The sequence below is a fragment of the Lates calcarifer genome, linkage group LG21 (genome assembly GCF_001640805.2).
Source record: "Lates calcarifer isolate ASB-BC8 linkage group LG21, TLL_Latcal_v3, whole genome shotgun sequence".
Classification (NCBI taxonomy): domain Eukaryota; kingdom Metazoa; phylum Chordata; class Actinopteri; family Centropomidae; genus Lates; species Lates calcarifer.
In genome coordinates, this window is record NC_066853.1 from 4,521,259 (window position 1) to 4,544,638 (window position 23,380).

The 23,380-nt window shown below is 40.9% G+C and overlaps 1 protein-coding gene across 1 annotated transcript; it reads right to left on the reverse strand.

Moving 5' to 3' along the window:
• Positions 1-934: 934 nt before the first annotated feature.
• kcnj5 (potassium inwardly rectifying channel subfamily J member 5) lies at positions 935-23,380 on the reverse strand. Its single transcript, XM_018698940.1, has 4 exons — positions 23,039-23,380; positions 13,704-13,786; positions 10,716-11,589; positions 935-3,287 (listed from the first exon to the last, which is right to left on the reverse strand). The coding sequence occupies exons 2-4, from the start codon at positions 13,764-13,766 to the stop codon at positions 2,902-2,904; spliced, it is 1,323 nt and encodes a 440-aa protein (XP_018554456.1). The 5' UTR covers positions 13,767-13,786; positions 23,039-23,380; the 3' UTR covers positions 935-2,901.

Sequence of the window (23,380 nt, forward strand, 5' to 3'; positions counted from 1 at the left end):
CAGATTTGAATCAGGGACTGTCAGCTTGCTGACGATCCAGCTTCCAAATTTAATAGCTCAGACGAGAATAGCCTTGACAGCACATTGCTGTGATTCAGTGAATTTCTATGACAAGCTGGCCACCAAATGAAACATCATGTTTCATTTTCTGACTGGTTGTACTCTCTAGACGCTGGATAAATGTGATTACCCCTGTGACTTCTGCAGTGTTTTCTCTGTCACTAGTTAATAGATATGGTGGCTTTCTTAATCAGTCTGCCAGCTGTTTTCTGTGATTGTGTCTTTCTGTGTCACATATGCCTGTGTGAATGTAACTGCAGTCTTCTAACACACAAAGCTGACTCAGGGATGCTGTTTAGGTCCTGAGGACTTCAGCAGCCACAGTTATTTAATCTATGGGAAACCACTGGTTATTTTCCTTTATAGGCTTGGAAAAGATTTCAGTGTTCAGTGCAGGGAGGGTTGAGTTACAGCCTTTGCTGCTTTACAATTTTGATTAATTAATTCAAATTCAGACCAGTAATGGAAATGGAAATGGAAATGAGGTGATAAAGTTCTTGATGTTATCCTTAGTATTTGTTTCTTGTGCATACATGAAGCAGCTTTTGCCTCAAGCTTCAGTGTAAGAAAAGATTGTTCTGTGCTGATAATTAAAGGTCGCTTAAGTCTCCTTTTCATGATTTGATGCACAGCTAATCCAGTTTTCAGGTAGCTTGTGTGTAAGACACAGTTGTTTTACCCAGAGCCATAGGTTAAATCTGTCTTTTCGTCACACCACCACTGACAGAGCGCAGCGTCACACTTGCTAAATTAAGGTATTTTCCAATCCTTTGCTGCAAAGTTCTATGCAAAATAACTACACACTCTTGCATACACACTCATACACTTGCTCATGCATGCACACATTATCTAACAGGGACATTTTGTTCTTTCGGCCATATTATGTTTATTCCCATGAGAACACACAGAAAACAGATGACATTCCAGCAATGAAAAATGTTCTCTTTCTCTAATGACAAACGTATAATTTAGCAAATGGAATACATAGTAAGATGCTCTAATGTCACAGTGAAAATAAATACATTAATTGGACAAGCATCTGAAAAAACAAAACAAAACAAATAAACAATAAATTGGGGAGTGGGAGATTTAAAGTATCATTTTCAACCAATGATAATTGGATATTAATACATTATCTGGTAAGATTTTGTAGAAATCTCATAACTTGCATGCCTAGAAAATACCCTGTATTTCTTACTGTATTAAACTTACTCAGCAATGGGAGGGGGGTGGGGTGGAGGGGACAGGGGCTTGAGTCATGCATGCAAGCTGGCGTGTCCCTTCAAAGAAAAGTCAAAAAATACTGTAGGCTACGGCCCTCACAGGACAAGTGTCGGCTTCCAAAACACTAGTCACAAGGGCCATAAACTATATCAAGCAAAAGACCCAGGGGCAGTTTGTGGAACAGGGCCAATGGAATGGAGTGTTTAAGGACAACTAAGACCTCAAATCATAAGGTGAAAGCTAAAGGTGAAGGTTAGAAGAAATAGTTGCTAAGACATCAAATACCGCAGGGAATGGGCTGACCAGATACTGAACTTAAATGAGATTAGACAGAAAACCTGCTCCTATCATCAGTGCCTTCTATGCAACTGCAAAATATCAAGGTTGTATGTCATTTAAATATTTAAAACAAAAAGAAAACAAACATAAAAGGACACATGGAACATTATCATTTCGCTTGTGGAGCCTATGCAATATTCATATGTGTGGTGTACAAAAATCAAGAACATTTCAAATAGCAGTTAAGCATAAATATTTCATATAAATATTTGAATCTACATTTGAATCTCACTTTTAACTAGGACTGACATGCATCAGCCAGTAGCGGTGGCGAGGTGGGTGGTTAGGTCAGTGTGGAGTCACCTCATGGGAAATTGTGCTTTACGTTCCAAGAAAAGGCCTTGGAATTAATGTTTTACTTGCTGCAGCGGGAAGGGGAATTAAATCTTTAATCTTTAAGAGGTTTTCGAAATAGTCTATAGCATATACAGCTTTTACCAGCATTTAACTACTTTTATCTGTTAATTTCAAACCCTGAAAAAAGAGTATAAAATGAGGTACTTGCTGGTTTCTTTTGGGTCAAAGCTCCCAGTGTGTTGGGGGAGTTAAATCAGACACACAATGAGAGCGTGTATAACAGTACAACCTTAAGGAAGGTGTGATCAAAGAAAACAAGGTTGGATTGTGGATGCCAGTACACGCTGCCTTTGATAGAACAATTTCCTACATCTTGTCTTGCCTACGTGAACTAGAGGCCTTGTACATTTTCTCCTAGGTGAATGGGGTTTCAGACACAGAATAATAACAACACTGACAGATAAAGGAAATAATAGTCTCCCACATTTTTTTGAAAATCATCAATAGTAAGGTTCAGTTACCACGCAGAAGCAGACACATTAGTTGAGTAATGAGACTGATACTCTGTTTAAATGAAGGTGAATCAACACACTCTAACATGAGAATATTGGAGTATCCATAATAAGCCCATGGTACTCTGTCATGGCTACCAGTTTTTGCTCAAGTTAATGTTATACAACTTGGGCTGTTATAGCAGTAAGTGGTCTTTATATTTTATAAAAAGACAATCTGAACCACCAACCTTTAAGTGTAGATATAGATATTGTACGTGTGTGTCTGTGTACTTACGTGTCTACAAAACCAATCTATACTATAGATTGACACTCTAGTAGAGGAGTATTGCATGAGTCGGGGTCTGGAGATGGATGTCTTGTATCTCCAAGCACTGCAGTGGAACAAGCTGGCCATTGACTAAATGAAGCATTATATTGTTCTGTCTTCTTGTCCAGTCTTTCCTGGGTTTTTAGCTGATGTGGCCAGTCAGTCAGGCAGTCCATCAGCAAGGGGTGGTTCCTCTAAAGCAGCTGCTGAGCCATTGGTCTCTCCTCTGTCACCCCCTGAATCTCTCTCCTCCTTGTCCTCATCCTGGCTCAGTGGGTCCTGTTTGGACAGGCGGTTCAGGGTGTCAAAAGTATGAATTTTAGGTTCAGGGCTGAGGAGCGAAAGCTGAGGCAATAGTGGGCCCTCCCGAAGCTTAGCAGCTAGCTCCTTAGCACTGCAGGTGGGAGTGTTGGTCTCATAGACATCGTGGAAGTTGTTGTAGTCTACCTCATAGAAGCCCTTCTCCAGCGAGAGAACCGGTGTGAAGCGGTAGCCCCAAAGCACCTCCGTGTCCAGGTAGGAACTCCGTGCCTGACACGTCATCCCTGTCACAGGTATGGATGGGCATACGCGTCCACATCCACACAAACATCCACAAATCAATATATGTCACACACATAAATGAAAAGAGGCAAGCACACGCACACAGGTAAACAACATACACAGAGATGGAAAGAGATGTAGGGAGAAGGAGAGACAGCATCAGTAAATTATTCATGGTTATACAGGAACTGCACACAGAAAGGACCAAGATCTGTGTTTCTTCCAAACCTCCATCATGTTTGTGAAAGCAATATGCTGGAAATTCCACTGATCTGAACAGAGAGGTCTGTTTTTGTCTGTTTGTTTGTTTGTTTGGGTTTTTTGTGAGAGATGATAATATTCTACTAATGCTTAATTTACACACAGTTGATAAAAGTATCACTAGTTATTTTATGAGGCATGTTTTTGCCAACAAGCAGGTCATAAAAAAGTAGAAACATTTGGCAGCCCAGTCTTGCAAATGCACTTCCTTCGGAAATGGAAAGAAGACAAAAGCTTGGCCACACGTGATATAAATGCAAAAGGCATGGCTTTAATGTAAATTTTTACTCAGTAAACAGTAGTAGTAGTGTCAGATATAAATTTTATGTCAATAGACCACTGCGTCAATATCTGGTTTACAATTTTCAGAAAGTGTTGGTTTGTAGGTGTCATACAGCTGTGACGTTTTGAGTTGCAGCAGCAAAGTCACAGGTGCAACTAATAACATGAATGATGGCTCAGTCCCATTAAGCGTAGCCCAGCAGTTTCAGTCAGCCAGCACACACGGTACCAGACACACTTGAACAGAGAGCAGTCATTATTACTGTCATTAATTTCACCTGTGCTTTTCCTGCAGTGACGAAAATGATGGCCAAAAAAGGCGCAATAGCTGCAAACATGAGATAGTTAGCTACACAGCTAATGGGGAATTACAAAACACACAATTAATCACAAACGAGGTAGTCTATTGTCATTGGACTGTAAACTATGAATCTTAGGTTGAGTGGAAATGAGATGCTCTCATTATTGGTTAGCAGACTAGCTGCTATCTTTCCCTCTTGGGGATTCAACATTACCACGAATGAAGTAAATAAATGTTTACAAACCCATGCCCAAACTGTGAGGAGAGGTGAAGAACTGAAACAACTATGTACTCAAAACTAGCATCTCAGTGATCCAAAATATCTTACCATGACTTCAACTATAACTTTAAACGATAAGCCTCTTAAGGAGATGTGATACTCATACTTTCCGTCCCTAACTCACTGCTGTCTGCTTCCACAAGACTCTGTGGTATTTAGCTAATTAGACTCCTACTTAGGAAAGTGACCACAAGTTAAGGAGGGCAACAACATAATTACAGCCACCTTTGAAACCTACAGGCTGGGAGTGTTTGATACTCAAAAGACAAGAAGACAGATTTTGAAGTATCACTTTAAACTGAAAACATCTAACTTGCCACAGATGACTTACTCACACAGCTGCTGAGTTACATAATGTGCTGTTTCCCTTATACATAACATCACCCATAACACCAAGCATGTGCTCTAAAATAGAGGTAGATGCCAAATTTGATATGGTGTCTAATGTCACACTGAGAGGAGGGGCTTTTGCACCTTTTCTTCAGCTTTCCCTTGTGGATATGACTGGCCTAGTTTCCACATTTAACTTGTGAAATGTTTGTTATTCCTGTGACTGGATCATCAAAGACAATATAGCATCTTTCACTTCCTAATGAGAAGGGTTTATATAGTGTCTGTTGAGGGTGTTGGCACATTGTTTGATGAGTTGGTTTTAAATTCTCAGTTTATCTAATATCTTGCAGTCCAAATACATGAAGTTATATTGAGAGGATCTATTAGCATCTTTTAATCGTATTTTAGCACTTTAAAGATGCTGCATCCAGTTTTATTACTTTTCATTAAGGGTTTGTCACAATTCAGTCCAGTTGTCTTATGGAAGAGATTTCACTGATTTTACTGATGCACTGGTAAATGTACTTATTTCCTGAGGGATTAGATCAAAATTAACAATTTATTCACGTGACTGAATCAACTCATAAATATTAACAAATTGGTGTGCGTGCATGCATACGCACACACACACACACACACACACACAAAGTTTACAGATACAATTATTAGGACTACCATAAACTCTCTGCAGTTGAAGACTTTCCATTTTTCACAATCATCTGAAACAAATATTGTATGGTAATGTGTCCCTTTTTCCTGCGGCAAAGCTCTTACCTGCAGAAAAAGTGAATTGGCTTGTTCCTCTAGCATATTTTGTCAACAAGACATGTGTTTTTATGTTTTTATACATTGAAAACAGCCTGCTGCGGGCTGCCGTGTGCGTAGGAGACACTTTTTCTGTGATGTGCTCATGTGCTACTAGATTACAGAATCTACCATTGTTTCAGGTTTTAGTACAGCCAACCAAACTTATTAAAAAAAAGAAAAAAGAAAGTTTAACATTTTGTGGCTCCTATTTCACTTTGTGAAATAGAATGCAGTTGCTCATTAATATTACTGGTGCTAATTTCTATGATTATGTTGGACTGTGGTTCTCAACCTGACCCACAATAACAACGCAACAAACAATAAGCAAACAAGGGTGTCTCAGAAGGGATGATCTGAATTTAGTTGCTTCTTGCATTAGAGAAGCTGTAGCTGGGAAATTTCACAGCATGTAAATGCATACACAGTTTAGCTTCAACTAAAAATGAGAGCAAAAAGAACACTTTTCAACTTAAATGTAGCAATCAGAACAAAGCATGCAAACGCACTCAGATAATCTGTGAATATAAATGTTTTAAGAATGAAAAAGAGGGAACAATGCACCTGTAACCAACAGACCTTTCTCACAACAAACATTACACTTGTAAAAATGTCTAGTTTCCGTTTAGGTGTGTCAGTTTCAGGTTCCTGGTATTGTGCGTGCTGGCTTACTGGCACACCAAAGTGAAAAAGGGTCATCATTTATGGGATTAGTTACACCTGGGATTTACTGGTGTTGACACACCAAAATGTCACAACGTCAGGTGTGCAGGTGTAACTGCTGCAATCACATGCTACTGCTGCTTTTCCATGTAGCACGTCATGAGGGCTCACAGCATCCACCTGTGGACTTTTTTTGGTCCCCAGTCTCTGATGTGCTGATCTGATCAGCACCTATGCAAAACAGATACCAACCCTCAACATGTTCCAGGGGAGTGGGCTGACTAAATTACTGTTATTAATTACACCTGTGCATATCCTCCTATGAAAGCGGCTGCAGTGGAAGTGAAAACACCACTTACGAAAATTTTGAATTACAATTCAGCTGTTAACTGTTCATTGCTGTAGATGTGATTTAGGTTGAATGAAAAAATAATAATTTGAGAAGGCATAACAGATTTAATTTTAATAGGTACAATAAGGTTTGGCTGAAAGTTACAAGTCTTGTTCTTCAGTTGTAAATGATAAAATATCAGTTACCAAAGGGAAAAAAACAAAAACAAATAAATAAAAAACCATAGCTGTAATGCATATAACCTGCAAGTGATCTAAGTGTCAAAACTACAGAAGCCATTTCTAATTGCCTCTAGATGGCACACACCAAGATGTCTGCGTTTGGAGTTGCTGCCGTTGTTACTTTCCTTGCCAATACTTGGGGCAGGCAACTGGAAGTATGAAACTTCTGGGATTGGATCCAGGTAACTGCATATTGGTTACAGTGATTGGTTAGTATTGGTTACTTCTATTTGAAAAGACTGTTTGCTCTTCATGCATACTTAGAACTAATATCTCCACTTGATCCAGATATAATATGGCAATCCAGTCCCATGTGAAATAGCTATGTAGTCCATTGATTTTGTGTCATGGACACCAATTTATTTATGTTTTTTTTCGTGAGAACCTCTATGACTTGCATTTCGTCAAATAGTCATGAAATTTAATGTACTCAATCATTTAATGAACATAAACAGGAGTTGTCCCTTTTGTGTGACAGTAAAATGTTAACTTTGAGTGACTTAAGCAATGTTACAGTTATTTATAGTCGTGTTTAAGCACACAAAGCAATTGGTTGGAGTTAGTGACTGGTGGTTTTTTCACTAACCTTAACCTGAAGTGCTTTTATTGCCCAAACCTAACCACAGTCAGGACACTGTTTGAAAAAAAAAAGAAACTCCCTTCCATGTACACGAAATCAATATTAGATTACGTGACTATTTCGAATTGCCATGAGAGTGGGTTGAATATAATGACAACCGTGACAACTTTGTCTTACAACAAACCACTACTAGTACTGGTACTATTACTTAAACTTGCTTTTGGAGCCCGTTACAGGTGTCTCTTTTCTTGTATTTTCCCGGAAAGTATCAAAAAAAAAAAAGCACCACAACAGACATGCTTGTGTACACATCAACAATTCTGATGCAAGATGCTTACTGGATTCTGAGAAATGATATAAAGCAGGCCTTGTTTTACATACATATATATAATGTACTGTAAATGAAACAGGACACAAAGCAGCTGTAAACCAGAGTTACTTCAACAATAGAAACAGGAATTGTTGTCGGCAACACCAAAACATGTGACTGAGCCTCTGGCACAGCAATACAAGAACCTGAAACACTACAATAAACTGTTGGGATCAAGTTTTATGATTTAAAGTATTCTGCAGCAGTATGATTTGAAGTGCTCTACAGCAATGGCTACATGAGAAATATACAGGCAGAGTTGCTGCTTAGGTGTCCACAAATGTTTTTTTGTCTAAATTTGTTTTTGTTTAAATGTATTTTATGTGTCAAGAAAAGTATATTGTGGGCTACCTCTATTATATGTATTTTTGCTGTGTCAGGAGGTAAGGGGCAGGATGTTCTTTCTTTGTTTTACTTTTACTTAAAAAAAATAATAAAAAATGCAGTTATACAGTTATACTGAAACGACAAGCTGGTTGTCAAATTAACAAGAAACAACTGATGGCTGGTCATTAAAGAGAAAATGGAGCCACTTCACCACCATCTTATCTGTCACTTTCAGTGTCTCTGATAACATCCAACTTATTAATATAGTTTTTACCCTATAGTATACAATTCAACAATTTCCTGCAAGGGATTAATAAAGGATTCTGATTCTGATGCTATAACTCTGCAATCTATCAGTGGAGGTCATCAGATGCTGATCAGTCTTTCAGTCAGATCAGTCTTTGGTATTAGACCATAACTGTTTATACTTCAAACATCACCTAAAAGTACTGTATCTCTCATCCTGGCATTATTCCTAGGGTTTATTTTAGAATATTAAAATGCTATCCTGTTGGATATGATGAAAATAATATTTTTTTGCATACCACTGCATTGGCCATCCATTCACAATGACAGCATATTCATCACTTTAAAAATATCCAGTGGGGGTGCTTAGTCAGCTATATATTTGAACGTTTTTGACCTTAGAGCTTTACACCTCATTTAAAAAGACATGACATGTTAATTAGTAGCCTACTTTTAGCAGGTTTAATTTTTCTTACAAAGAACACACTTAACATTGTTCTCTTAACCACGGTGATACTTTGTGACGTACCCTAGTTAATTACCCCAACATAATTTTGAACTGATGACATGTTTGAGAAGTCAGCTACAGCAAATGACTCATTAAATAACTGTAGAATGTGGTTTTATGCAGTTAATTTTCAAATACTCTATATCTATGATTTATCCCTCCAAAATCCTAAACAAGTCACTGGATTCTGTCATGGGAGAACAGGCAACTGATCCCAACACCTAAGGAATATACATTTGTTCATGCATTGCATCATGTATTGAATAAAGCCCGACATATTTTCTCATTTAATGTAATAAAGCCTTTTGGTAATTAATGTATCAAATGTGCATGCACACTATGTGGCAATGACAGGAATTACCATCTCAGTACTGTACTATATCTTGGATTTTTCCAAGGTCAGATTTCTGCAATTGTATTTTTCCACATTCAGCAGTGGGATAACTAGTGTGTGTAACTAAGTGTTAATCAAACCCTGACAGTATTAGGTTCCAGTGTTTTCTGGTTTCAGCTTGTGAGTCAAATGCAGCGCTGGCTGTATAATTTGAACACAAATGTCATGTTGGCAAAAACTATGAAAAGAGTAAGAATTTGAGCTATCCATTTCTTCCCAGGATTATGGCCTGTGACCTGTTTAGTGAATCTCCTCAGGGTTAACAGAGGACACAAGTTTAGGGGGAGAGGGCCAGTGGACGGTCAAATTGGTCCACTGCCCAGCGGTCAAGGTCAGTGACGACATAAACCCTGCATGATGCCATAGTCTCTGCCGGTGAAGCGAAAGGTGATTTAATGCCTGAGTCAAGTATCCAGCAGCGTGAGCAGGAAGCATGATGACTACTGGTGCTTTAGAGGGGGGAAAAAATTAAATAAATAAATAAATCAAAAACTAAATAGAGCAGAAATGTTCAGATGCATGCAAAGCCATGCCTGATCGCATTAGGGAGCTCTGTGGTTTGTTCGAGGTTTAAAAAGACAACCGTGTGCACGAGACTGAATGCTCCTAATCAACCAGTGTGTCTCCATTACTGATGCAAAGTGCAATGATATCCAATAAAGTAAATTAGTAACATGTATAATGCATTGTATTTCAAATGAGTGGATTATAATTAGTCCTTGAACAAAGGCCAATAAACAGAGCAGCTTAGGCATATAAACAATAACTGATTTAGCCAATGTCCCACAGAAACCATGTTAGAACAGCAAATTAACAGCTAGCTGATTTATGAGCTAACAGCTAACCTCATAAATGTAGCCAGCCTGGGGCACTTTTCATGACTGCTTGGCCTTTGCCCAAAACACAGACCAGCAGTGCGGGTATCTACACTTCATTCATTTTGAAATAAACAATATCAAAGACGTAACCTTGAAGTAGCAACAGTGGAAATGCGGGCTGCAGTGAGGGCAGACAAACATTTCCAAGTTGTAGCACGATTAGCTTTCAGTCATTTGCCTTAGTTGAAGTAAATACTTGGTTTGCAGATATTGGATTAATAAACGATTTCCACCTTCCTCAAAATAAATAAATAATAGCTGTTATGAAATCATTAAAATGATAAAATGTTATATATTATGTATGTCTCACTAAAAGAATTGATTATCTGTTAATGTCGGTCTCTCTGTCTTTCCATCCATTACAATATTATCTTTTGCAATCAGGCATTCATTCCTGCCTCTTTTAAGCAGTACATCTTTCCATGTGAGCCTCTTCTGCCTTTCCATCCATTTATCCATGCTCCCATCCCACCCACTCAGCTCACTTCTGCATTCAACCGTTCATCAATCTCTGTCTCTCTATCCATCTATCCATCATCCACATGTCTTCCCATTCCATCTCTCACCCTCTGTTTGTCTTTATCCTTTCCCATACCATCCTCCCCACCCCCATTACACCCCCGTTCATACCTGTGGCCTCCACCATTCCCTCAAGGATAACCACGATCTCAAACTCCTCCTTCTCCATTTGTGCCAGTGACATTTCCCAGAAGGGGCTCTTCTCGTTGATCTCGTGAGAGATGATAAGTGGTGACACCAGGAACAGCCGGTCGTCTCCCGTGTCAAAACCGATGTTGATGTCAGTCTGGTTGAGCGGGATGAACTCCCCCTCCTTGGTCTGCTGCGAGCGGATCAGCTTCGCTCGGATCGATGCCTCTACGATGTGAGAGTTCCTCAGGTCCCCCACCCGAAACATCAGGCACATCTTGTTGTCTCGCACCGATATAACAGCCTTGTGTGAAAACATGAGGGTCTCGGCGCGGTTCTTTGGCTGTGAGATCTTGACAAACATGCAGCCCACCATCATGGCATTAACAATGGAACCCAAGATGGCCTGCACCAAAAGCAGTATGATACCTTCGGGGCATTTTTCTGTGATCACGCGGTAACCGTACCCAATGGTGGTCTCAGTTTCAATGGAGAAGAGGAAGGCTGAGACAAAACTGTTGAGGTTCTCTACACATGGCGTCCAGCCCTCCTCATCAGCATGCACCAGATCCCCACGGATGAGCGCTATCAGCCACCACAGGAAGCCAAAGAAAAGCCAGTTGACCACATAGACCAAAGTGAATATGAAGAGACTAAGACGCCAGCGTAGGTCCACCAGAGTAGTGAATAAGTCACTGAGGTAACGGTAGGTCTCTTGCACATTTCCATGATGAACGTTGCACTTCCCATCCTTCTGCACATACCGCTGTCGTGGCTTCTTCGCCGGGTCAGAAATCAAGTGGGTTCGCTCTGTCGAGATCTGAGCCTCCCGCAAGTGTTTCGGGAGCTTCTTCACCTATGTGGAACAGGAAATACACAGAAGGAGAGGCAAAATAAGGATAAAGAGATGAAAGATTATGAGCAAACAAAAATAGAAAGAGGGGAGCAAATCAAGAAAATTGTGGCAGTTTAGATTTTTCTTTTTTTCCAGTAGCCTTACTTATTAGCTATATTGTGTTTGTGGCAGAGGATATAGGTGTTAACCTTTTTCATGTGATTGTCTTTTAGTTTTTGCAAAACCATGCTGCTCTGTGCTGCAGGCGGTGTTATAAAGTCACTGCTCTGTGCTACTCCACTTTGACATTGTAGGTGTCAGTGTATGTCCATATATACAGGGAGAAAGAGAGTGAGGACATAACAAGAACACAAGGACACCCAGGTCTTTGTCTATGTTGGCCCAGCTCCAGTGAGGCGATCTGGCTCCACAGCTGTGCCCTGCCTCTCTCCCGTCCCCTGCATTCCCTCCCCTTTGCACCCTATGGGACATTGGCAGGCCTGGATAGGAACAGATCTTCCATCCTTCCCCAACAGTTCTTTATGACATCTTTTAAAAGGAGTGGTATATGCCTGTGCACATATGTTGCGCCATTTATGAACTGACTTTCATGCACATACATGCAGAATGCCACACCATCTGCTTGGCCGTCATCTTGGCCATACACATGCATCCATACATGACATGAAGAAACACATACAGAAGGACAAAGCAGTAAGGCACCTTTCAAACACAAAGGACGCGTTGGCAGCACACTGACACTTTCCAATCTGAGCTGATAATTGAAATGCATTGTGCCGAAGCAAGAAAACAGCTCCCGTGCCCTCTGAATTTCTCACTGCTAATCGGACACCTGTGATCCATCTCTCTGTAGAACCATGCTCACATCACCAGGACAGTTATGCCCTATTGTGTTTACACCAAGTGCTCCACTAGTCTATCACAAAGACAATCGCTTGCACAATTCAGCCAGGGAGGGACATAATCTATAGCACTACAATATCCTTGCAGTGCCTTTGATTGTAGAGCCTGGATAATAAAATTTCTCAGACAGGTTTATTCAGGAGAATTTCATTGAGATGTCAGGTGCTGTTTCACTGCTGTCCTGTGTATGTCCACATTCAGTCAGGCTTGCATGTATTAAGTTTGCAGATATTGATTTGAAGTGATCCCCTTTTAAGGAACGTCTTGACAAAGAAGAAGTGAAAGACGATGCTTATTGACCCGCGTTGCAATTAGTGGCTTGATGACAATGTGCTTGATGACAAATGTCAGTGGGCTCCCTTATTACCAACTATATGCAGAGATACTGGATCAAATATAGATTCAGACATCAGTCACTCCACCATTTTTAGAGTCAAACTTTCCACTGATAAGATCAGTTAATGTACACAGCTGTTCTTTAAATTATTGTTAATTAGTACTACACCGCTTGTAAATGAGAGACAGCCAAAATAGGCCCATTCATTTCCACACTTTGGGCTGGAGCTAATTGAGTGATAGATGAAGCTGTCACAAGCAGTGCTACCCAATCCTTGGCCTTTGTAGTCGATACAGTCCCTGGGGGTGATGGTCCATAAACAAATTCATTAGTTCTCCCTGCGTGGCAGTAGTAAGTGGTGGGTGTTTTCTCTCATTGAGTATTTCTGGCCGCGCTTGGGTTGACAGTATAAATTCCAATCAGCTGGACAATCAGGACAGATAACCAGTGCAACTCCACCGTTCATTATCGGCAGGGGTGGGTGTGTTTAACTTGTCAGCCTATCGCCACTGCTGAGTAAACTTAACTATATCTGTACTAGAGAAACAGATTTGCTCATGCTTTTGTGGGGCTAGATCTACCACTGATTTAATCTGTACAGTATAGTAAGTATCTGCACAGTGTATCTATTGCATATCTAACAGTCTTTTTATCCTTCTCATTCCCACCATTCTTGAAAGCCATCAGCCTGGTTTCCTCTCTCACACACATATTGTAGCTGTGTCCCTATGAATCATTCCCATCTCCCTATATCTCCTCCATCTCCCCACCACCACATTACGTTTACTTTACATATTGTCTCAACTTTTTCCCAGTTATGGGAAGACAATAGGAATCAGTACAATGATTGACCAATAGTGGCTGTGCAGTTTACCTGTGCAGGTGTGACTCCTATCTCCATGTTGTGGTCCATGAGGACTCGAGAGTCTCCTGCCATTCTCAGCTGAAGCTCAACACCTACAGGACATAAGAGAGTGAATTAAACTTAGGCTTTAAATCATACATATTAAAATGCAGCATGCATTTTGTTGGCATTTGCAGCAGCAGCCTGAGCTGCAATTGATTGATCAACAACATTAAAATCAATCAATACAACAGGGAATAAGGGTCAAAGCTACATTGCCCTCAGACCACAGTGTACAAGCTTCATTCGATGTTCCTCTCAACCTTTCATTCATCAGCAATCTAAATTACACATCCACTTTGAAAAGTACATACATTATGTCAACACTAACAATGTTGTGTTGATGTATAGTGCAACCCCCAAACACAATATTTTCTACCTGTCATTTAAATTGTTCCAATTTATCAATATGTCGATATTTGGCAGCTGCTGTAATTAGAACCCACAGAAACCCATGAGGGCAGTTTGAACTATAAGCTTTAAAAGGCCAAATTGTCTGCATGTGTATTGGTCTATATATGTTCAGGTGTACCCAGAGAAATAGGTAGAAAGTGAACCACAGTTTGACTGATTATTGCCTCTCATGTTTAAACTCAAAGAATAGTATTATTTTGTGAAGAGTTTAATATGTAAACCATTTTGTACAAACAAAATCAGGTAGAACCGGAGCTTATCAGCAGATCCAACAGTAAAGACTCTCTTCACTTTCACATTTAACTGCTCTTTTAAGTGAATTAGGATATTCACCACAATGCATGAAATCATTAGCATATGAATTATAATCATATGCAAGACAATTTAATCATTAGATTAATGGTAACTGAAGCTACTACACAGTTTTCCACATCCATAATGTGGTGGTCAGCCAAAAGGATCCTTTCATCCATCAAAGGGGACCATTGCTAAATGTCATCAGACTTTAATGCTTTTACTATAAGTGAACATGTGTGCTGTTCAACTCTGCCACTGCAGTAGTGATGGTGTCACCACATAAATAAACATGCAGTGATTACGTTTGGTTAAGCATTTGATTGAGCATCTGACTGATGGATTAGTAGGAAATTTTGTAAAGGCAATCATGGTTTCGAGAAGATACCTCTGATATACAGTGCATTTACTGCTAACAACTAACTAGTACACTAATGTGTTTAACTAAGATTGGGATCATGGTAAATGTTGTACCTGCTAAACAACATGTTAGTATTGCCATTGTGAGCATGTTAGCATGCTGATGTTAGCATTTAGTTCAAACCACTCTCACACCTAGTCCTGTCATTGAACGTATTTGCAACTAAAAAGATCATTTGTTTTATTTATGTCTATATTAAGCCGTTAATAGCACCATTTAAAGTTAGGAAACATTTGTGGTCAACACTGAATCACGAGGTAGGACATATGCTTCTGTTGCTTAAACCTAACCACGCATGAAACTGAGAATGTGACAACTTGCATGTGGTACAAAAACTGAGCACCTCCAGGCAGCACCTGAAAACCAGTAATGATGCATTTTCCTATAGAATAAAATGTTAGAAATGAATAAAATTGCTGTGTGCGCCCTCAGTATTATACAGATATATTAAAACAGGATGATAAGGTTGCTCCATTGTCACAGCTGGAGGACTGAAGTAAGAGATTAGCTGTTAACATCACATGGGAGATGAGTGTCCACTGTTGGCTAATTTGCCTGTACAATGAAGCAGGCTCAGCTGCAGTGTTTTAAACAGCGTCATTTTCCCAAACAGCAGGCTCATCATTGCCAGCCTTGCCAGTTGCTTCAGCTACATGTGCCCACATGCAGATGAATACATGTACACACAGCTACAGACACACAACTCTGACCACATCATTCTTCAGATCAGAGGCATCAATTGCTTTCTTAATGAGCCAAGACAGAGAAAAAAGTAGCGTCACAGAAAATCCAGTGGCCTCTTTTACATTAAAATTAATCAGACGTAAAATGACTGTACGTATTATCTTTGTGGTTGTTTTTAGCTCTACCGGGGCAACTAGGTGATGTGCTGACAGTGTCTAATATGTGTGATGTGATTTTAAAGAGTATGTCTCTTCTCCTGAGTTGTATGCTGAAACAGGTATTTTTAAACATCTGTTACAGGAGGTCCAAAGTGACAGGAGAAGTAGAAAAGGAACATTTGAATGATGATGTGGGATTTAATAAGCTGTAGTTATAGAGGGGGAGAGGGGATGTGAGTGTGTGTGGGGAATCTCTGATAAAGCCCTAATTTTAGCAGCAATCTTACGACACCTTTGGAGCTCCACAAGAGGCAATTAACTTATAGAGCCCCTGGGTGTTGTTTGAAAATCAACTACTTTTAATTTATTAAAAGAAGAAGGGATACACAGGGCCTTGTAACCAAACAAGAGAAAGAACATGGGTAAATTACTTTAGCCGCTGGTTCCTGGCCTTGACAACATCTGACATTTCTTTGTCATCTGTCTTTGATGTTACTCTATTTGATCGCTGACGAGCGAGGAGAGTGAAAGCAAAGGCAAGCGCGGAGAAGTGAGAGGACCACGTCACAAATCAGAACCACACAGGAATGTAGTGTTGACATTGATGGTCCAAAGCAAAGGGCAGAGTGACGTGACAGGCATCTTAGTAGGGAAAAGACAGACAGACAGAACGACAGCAGAGGTGTGGGACACACACAAGCTTCTGAAAAACCTCGCTGAATACATTAAAGGGGGTTGCAAGGTCTTGCTTTCTGACTCATTTTAGGTTCTCTCATGAATTAAACATGATTCCCTGGAGATTTGTGAACTCCAGACCTGTGTGTATTTTCAGTGAGGCAGTGATTGCGCTGTCTGTTCGCGGCAGCAGACTAAACAAGCCCAAATGAGAGGTGTTCGAACATGGATACCAGCTGGGGTGTTTTATCTTTGCGCTTTAAGAGGGTAACAAGCATTTATCTTGTTACTGGGAGAGTGACAGGATGCTTTGGCTGAATTGTGTTTGTGTCCTGATAACAAGTGCACTCATCTGTTGTGCTTAAAGCCAAGGGGAACTGGTAAATGAGGGAACTTGCTTCCTAAGGGATATTTACAGTACATATATTTTCTTTATTTGCTGATGCTGCATGCTGTAAACAGCAATCTGTCGAGAACACAGCAAAATGTGTCTTTTTTCCTTCTAACCTGTGGCAAGCTCTATAATTTTCCCCTCGGGCTTGTGTTGTACTGAATAGCACTCACTCTGTGATTTAATTTTCTACAATTTCAGAACTCCAGAAACTTGTACTGTCAGCTCTGCACACAGTTCTGAAAGGTAAGAGTGGGCCTGGAGCCAAGCCAGAAAAGGGTATTTTATCAATAGTAATCACTGCTCCAATAAAGACCCTGAAACAGATTAATTACCTTAATTATAATTCTCACCTGATCAACATAACTGTAAACTGTTCTATTCTGCGAATTACTTCTTTTATTTTCCACTATGTGGAGGTAATCAATTTAGCTTTTCCAGTCTGTGGAGAAACACTGATTCCTGTAATTTGCACAGATGTGCTTGTTTTGCAAATGCTGAGAGTGCTGCTTGCTGTTGTCGTGTACAGGCTTTGTATCACCAAATTGTTAACTTTTTAGGCAAAAATATCAGCAGTATTTTATATATATGCATTCCAGTAACCCTTCTAGGCTGTCACCTGCCTATAGTGCTTATGTTTTCACTCTTCCTCTTTTAGGTTTAACCCCACTGCTGAGCATGACAGGGTTACAAATGGAAGTAAGATGTTGCTAACTCAGCAGTACCTCTTGGTTTACAATACAAATCTGACTATCAGTGGGAGCTCATCCACAGATTTTGAGGTCATAGCTTGCAGTTTTGTGTTGGTTCATCAAATACAGTGCTGACACTGGCGAGACAGAGAAAAATAGGCAGAAAAGAGGAAGAAAAGGGAAAAGAATGAAAGACAAAGATGCAGCAGAGCTTTTAAGAGTGTTGAAACAGCAACTATATTTACTGAATCACTGCATCAGATATATATCTACACTGGTGGAGTCCTTCCCGCTTATCTGCTGTCTCTGTTCCTTGGCCATGGAAGCACTAGAACTTTCTTTTTCCTTGATTCCTTACCCTCCTTTATTCCAGCCCTGAGTGAAAGCAAAGAGTCATGGTTACTGGACCTGTCATGATTATGTCCCAGGCTAAGATTGGCCCATAAAATAACATGGCTTCATCCCTATCTCCGCTCACTTATGACACTTTGAGGTCGGGTGGGTCAAATGACTAAAAACGGCCCCAGCTAGTTTGGCTCCAGGCTCAGGAGACACACAGACAAACACCATACACACACACACACACACACACACACACACACAAAGTTCATACCACCCTACCCTCCCATTTTCCTATTATACCCGATAGTGAGCTGAGTGTATCCAGTTGTGTCCTTCTCATGGGTGACCTTCTCTGGAGTGACACTGCTGCACCGAGACGTTCGACTCACACTCGAGAAGCAATTTCCCTAATGATATGTCTAACTCTCTCTCTCTCTCTCGTACACACACATGCACACACACACATCTTTCTCTCTGTCTCTCTGTCCCACATTCAGACTCACTCTTACAGTACGTTTTGCACACTTCCCAGGGAAAAAAAAACAGTTGTTTAAACCAAGAATAGCTATCGGATTGCTGCATGTTTCAGATCTGCCTTGCTCTTCCATTAGGATGGGTATGTTGTTGTTTTTTGTTTTTTTTAATTGACAGCCAAGATTCCCATAACTGCTTAAGTGGGAGTGGATGGGATTAAAACCCAACACCTGCTGGAGCCAAATAACACCCTCTTCAGCCATGCTGGCCTGGAGCATGAGAGACGTGATGGAGAGAGACATGAGATGTGAGAGGCTGGATGGGTGGGCATGCTCCCCAACACCCTGTTTCTTCTTCTTATCAGGCGTTTCTGTCAGGCCCTTGCTGTGATTTACGGCTTTAGATCCAAGATTCCCTATGCCACTGCTCTGTCTTAGAAGGGGAGAGTGATGGCTAAGCAAAAGAACAAACTGGAATGAGAGGGAAGTATGTGGAGTATAATAATCACTGTCCAGCATGAGATATAGTATGATTCCACAAACTAATTTTGTTGATTTGTTTATAAATAAAATTTATACCAATCCTCTGCATCAAACTTGATCCTACTACATTGCATGTGGTTCATTAATCTTCTGCTTCACCTCACTGTAGAGGACAGGGGAGCAGGGGAGGATGGGAGGATGGGAGGATGGGGGACCATGAGCAGGGTGGGGCTGGGCTGCAGAGGCAGGCGGCACATGCCGAATGCAGGAAGAGCCAAAGGTCAAATGGCCTTGATTGGAATTCCTGACATGCTTCACTGTGTCCCCGTGCTTGTCCCTTTGAGGAGCCTCCTTCTCTATAGTCAGCACATACCGAGTCAGAATAAAATGAGATTATGACCCTGCAGTTGCATGTTAAAAAATCCTCAAACCAGCTTGTTTGGCAAAGCAGCTGAGTAACGCACCCTCTGCTCAGTGCTTTTTTTTTTGACAAGATGTCTTTTAGTGATGAGCTTAAACCTCCTTTGCTGACAGTGGGTTATGTGGTGTGAATGAGTCTCAGCTGTGTAAATGTGAAGCAAGTTGGCGTTGAAGAAAAATGCTCAACAATCACGTAATCTTTGAAAATCTATATTTTAAAATCAAAACAAAACACCATGTCAAAATAAATAAATAAATAAATAATTGCTGCCACTCAGGTCTTATTAACCATACAGTATGTCTCTTTTCCATCTGTGTTAATGAGCTGCAAATGTACAGGGATGTATTTCCCCTGGGTGATGGATGCTCATGCTTCTTAGATGGTTATGTAAAACCTGGGAAAAAAAGCCTCCAGATGTAGAGTAAACCAAGCTGTGTTTGCTTCCTACATGTTAATGTGTGTGTGAATATGCATTGAATGTCTTCTGTTTACATTGTATGTGGAACTAAATTGTCCTCACACAGTGCACTGATAATTTAGTGCAGCTGCCAGTGTATCAGCAGCTGCCAGTCTGTGCATCAACATCAGAAAATCATATTCATGGGCATTTGTTATACTGGCCAATTAGTGACTGTGGTTATATTGTTTTTGCTCTTAAATCATTGTACGAAACTAAACAATATCCAAACCCACCTGAATGTGCGAGATGTGATATTTACAAGAACATGCATTATATGAAGGCGGGAACCCTGAGACACAATATACGTGTGGTTTAGTTAAACTGGCCCAACCAGAATGCTTATCAGCTGAACACAAGACATCAACGCATCTCTGCCATTGTCTGTGGTACTTAACAAAGGAGTGCACATCAACAGAAGGAGGTATCCTTCATTAAACTAACTCCAGATAAAGGGTGGATTAGCCCCTCTGGCTAAGCCAGGAGCAGTACACATTGTAAAAAAAAAAAAAAACCAACAACTTCCATTTTATTCTACATACTCTGCTGCTGACAGATAAGAACATGAACCATTATGTAGAACCAGTTAACCTGGTGTACCATGTACACTGGAATGCATTTTCACAGTTGTCAAAATGTAATCTGTGACAGATTACACTGGGTGCTGTTACTGGTAGCCAGGTCATATTGTTACATCAATGCTGGTCCTTCCACACTACCTGAACAGTGTAGGCATTGTTACAGATGTGCTCACTGACAGATGCTAAAGGCAAGGTAACCTGACGAGAGAAGCCAGTTTTACTTATTTACTGAGAATTCGACAGATATAGATTCCAGCCTCATGAGCTTCCCAAGAGCCTGCAAAATGTATTTTCTGCCCTTATCTCTGGTCCATGACAGGAGACTCTGGATGTGTGTGCATGTGCATATACAATCTTTATGTTCATTCGTGTTGGCATAGGTGTGGTGGACAAACAGAGAACAAAGAGGCGATCCCTCAAACAGTCATCTCTCTACCAAACAGAGGGTGAAGGTTTGTTTGTGTGCTGTGTGTAGGCTGAAACAGTAGCTCCATGCACTGTATCAACTTTATGTGTGACAGGACTGTAGGAGAAATACATACATTGAGAAGTCACTGTCGAATTAGTGAGTGGGCCGTGCCATAAATTTGATACATAAGCATTGTAGGTGACACTTTGAAACACAGTAGATACAGGGGCTTGAATTTGCATTAGTTACAGATTTATGAGGACGTAAACAGAGTGAATTTCCTTGGGGGAATGACAAGATTGTGTAAGAAATTTCTCAGCTGCTTATGCATTTCATGGAAATGTCGAGAGACTGGATTGTTTTCATATACAGCTCACAAAGTTCAAGGCTATGACTTTTAAATTACACACAAAGTTATTTTTCAAAGAGCAAAGTGTGCAAACTAGAGCTTGAGGAGAATAAATACATGACAACTAATTCAGTAGTGCTACATGAGTAAAGTATCTGCATGTACTATCAACAGCCCAATGAAAAAATACTGTATTTTTATGCAGTTCTCTGACATGCACACACATTTTCCAGAGCACTAAATACAAATAAAAAAATTTAAAAAAATCTTCACGCCTTGCTAAGCTCTTGACACAAATGTGCCGCTGTGGTATTAGAGAATGTGGATCTGCTTGAAGAATGGAGCTTTCCCCACATCCCCTTGAGACACACTGTCTTGACTAAATAAACAGATCCAATTAATTATTCACAGTGTCTTCTGTTTAGAGAGTCCCCTTAGATCCTGCTGAGCATTACATCTACCCTTTGCCCTCTTTTGTCCTCTTGTTAGAAAGATCAGGACATGGATAATAACTGAGCAGGAGGGGAGTGAAGTACACAGTGCAGAGTTGCAGCTACAATGATAGAGCTGATAATAAGGTCAAAAGGCCATCCATCAACAACCATTACATCTTAGCAGTTCGTGCTCCCCCCCGCAGTCTTTAAATAGCCAATCACATTTCAGCCAGCTGTGATCAGGGTCATGGTAGATTACAGTGATAAAGTAGCTTGAGGTGTAGCAAATACACAGGTTTTGCCAGTATTGAGAAATCTCTCTGTCAGGCTGGGCTTTCTGGTTCCTTTTGCTCCAAAGAGCTTGAGTTGAGAGTGTGCCGTTTGTAAAAATGTAGTTAATGATGACAGCAAAGATGGCTTGCACTTAGTTACTCCTCCGTGGTGAATAGATATTTTTTAAAAAAATGGTTGAGTCCACACACTGCCCTGATGCTGTCTTGACATTCCTTAATGATGGCGATACCAAGAGGGACAGGAGCTTTGGGAGAACTCTGCTCGATTAATGTAGCCACCAAGCCCACTGCATTGTCATCAAAGTTTTACAGCGACAACTCTCAAGATGTGTGTCCTGCAGAGTGCACTGAACTGGCGCTACAGCTGAGGAGAAAATTGGGGTGTACATGAGACATGCAAGCAAGCAGCCCTAATCCTCAGCCCAGAGAGTGTTTCCAGGGAATCAATATCAATGATTTTCTCTCAGTGCTTTTGGTGAAGCCTACAATATTCATTAAATGCTGCCAGCAGCTATCGCTAACCCACGTCCGTTGCTTTATCTCCCGCTTTTATTTAATGTATAAAACGTGTGAGAACTGAAACATGCTGTGCCGTGTGTCATTGGCATAAGACCCCCCTCCTCCACACACACACATACACTAACTGTTAACACACAGATAGATGCACATTCACTCTGGGTTTGCTCCTGCTGCTGCTGCTGCTGCTGCGCTTGTAAAACTCCTGCATTGCACTGAGACAACTACAGCACGGCACACTAGTAGGCACAAACAGCAGGAGTGTTGACAGGCTTTTCTCTGCTTGCGTCAGAGAAATCCATTTGCTTTTTGATTACCCTGCCCCCGCTGTGAGGGCAAGGAGATGCATGGTGATGATCTATGTATCTCTGCAATGACATAAGATGAAGGAGGCGAGATGTGATGATAAAGGTTGTAGCTGATGGAGGAGGGTAATCCGGCCACTTTTCCCATCGACACTTTTCCTTTTCCTCCTCCTCTTCTGCTCTTTAAGTGTCTTGCATTTTCTCACATCTTCTCTTGCTATCTGCCCTCTCTCTGCTGTTTGACTCTCATAGTTTTTGATCTCTCCTCAAGTAATGCACACTTTTTATTAAGCAACCCACTCCAGATGGGATTTGTAGCAGTGCAATGGAACACATAATGCAATCACAGCATGCGATGCCATCCACAGACAAATTGAGCGGAGGCAGCCTGGACACGGAGCCACGGTCGTACCATGCATCAGCGGCTTTAAAACCTTCCCTCTCCTGTTTCGCCTCCCTCTCTCTGTGTTTCTTCCTCTGCTTTATTCCTCATCAGTGGTGCACGAGGCTTACCTTCAGGTCTCTGCAGGAGTGGCTGGCAGGCTCCCTTCGAGGCATTTCACAGCTGCTCTTCTCCCCAGGACTGCGCACTCCTTTCCTGGCTTTGTTCAATCAACAACAGTCCTCCTGCCTCTCTTCTGCCACCCAGCTCCTTCTGCTCTTCACCGCTTTCTATCTACTCCTGTGTGAGAGGGGGGTCTGCCTGTGCATGTATGTGTGTGTGTGTGTATTGAGGAAGAGAGAGAGGGAGAGAGAGAGGCAGAGTGGGTGAGAGAGGAGATGGGGAGGATGTAAATATGCGTTTGCTCTCTCTTGAATGCTCCTCTCCTCTTACTTCCACACAGAGATTGTACC

Coding starts and splice junctions, on each gene's coding strand:
- kcnj5 (XM_018698940.1), bottom strand. CDS start 13,766: ATGGCAGGAGACTCTCGAGTCCTCATGGACCACAACATGGAGATAGGA. Junction 11,590..13,703: donor TAGGAGTCACACCTGCACAG/GTAAACTGCACA, acceptor TGTTCCACATAG/GTGAAGAAGCTCCCGAAACA. Junction 3,288..10,715: donor GGGAATGGTGGAGGCCACAG/GTATGAACGGGG, acceptor TACCTGTGACAG/GGATGACGTGTCAGGCACGG.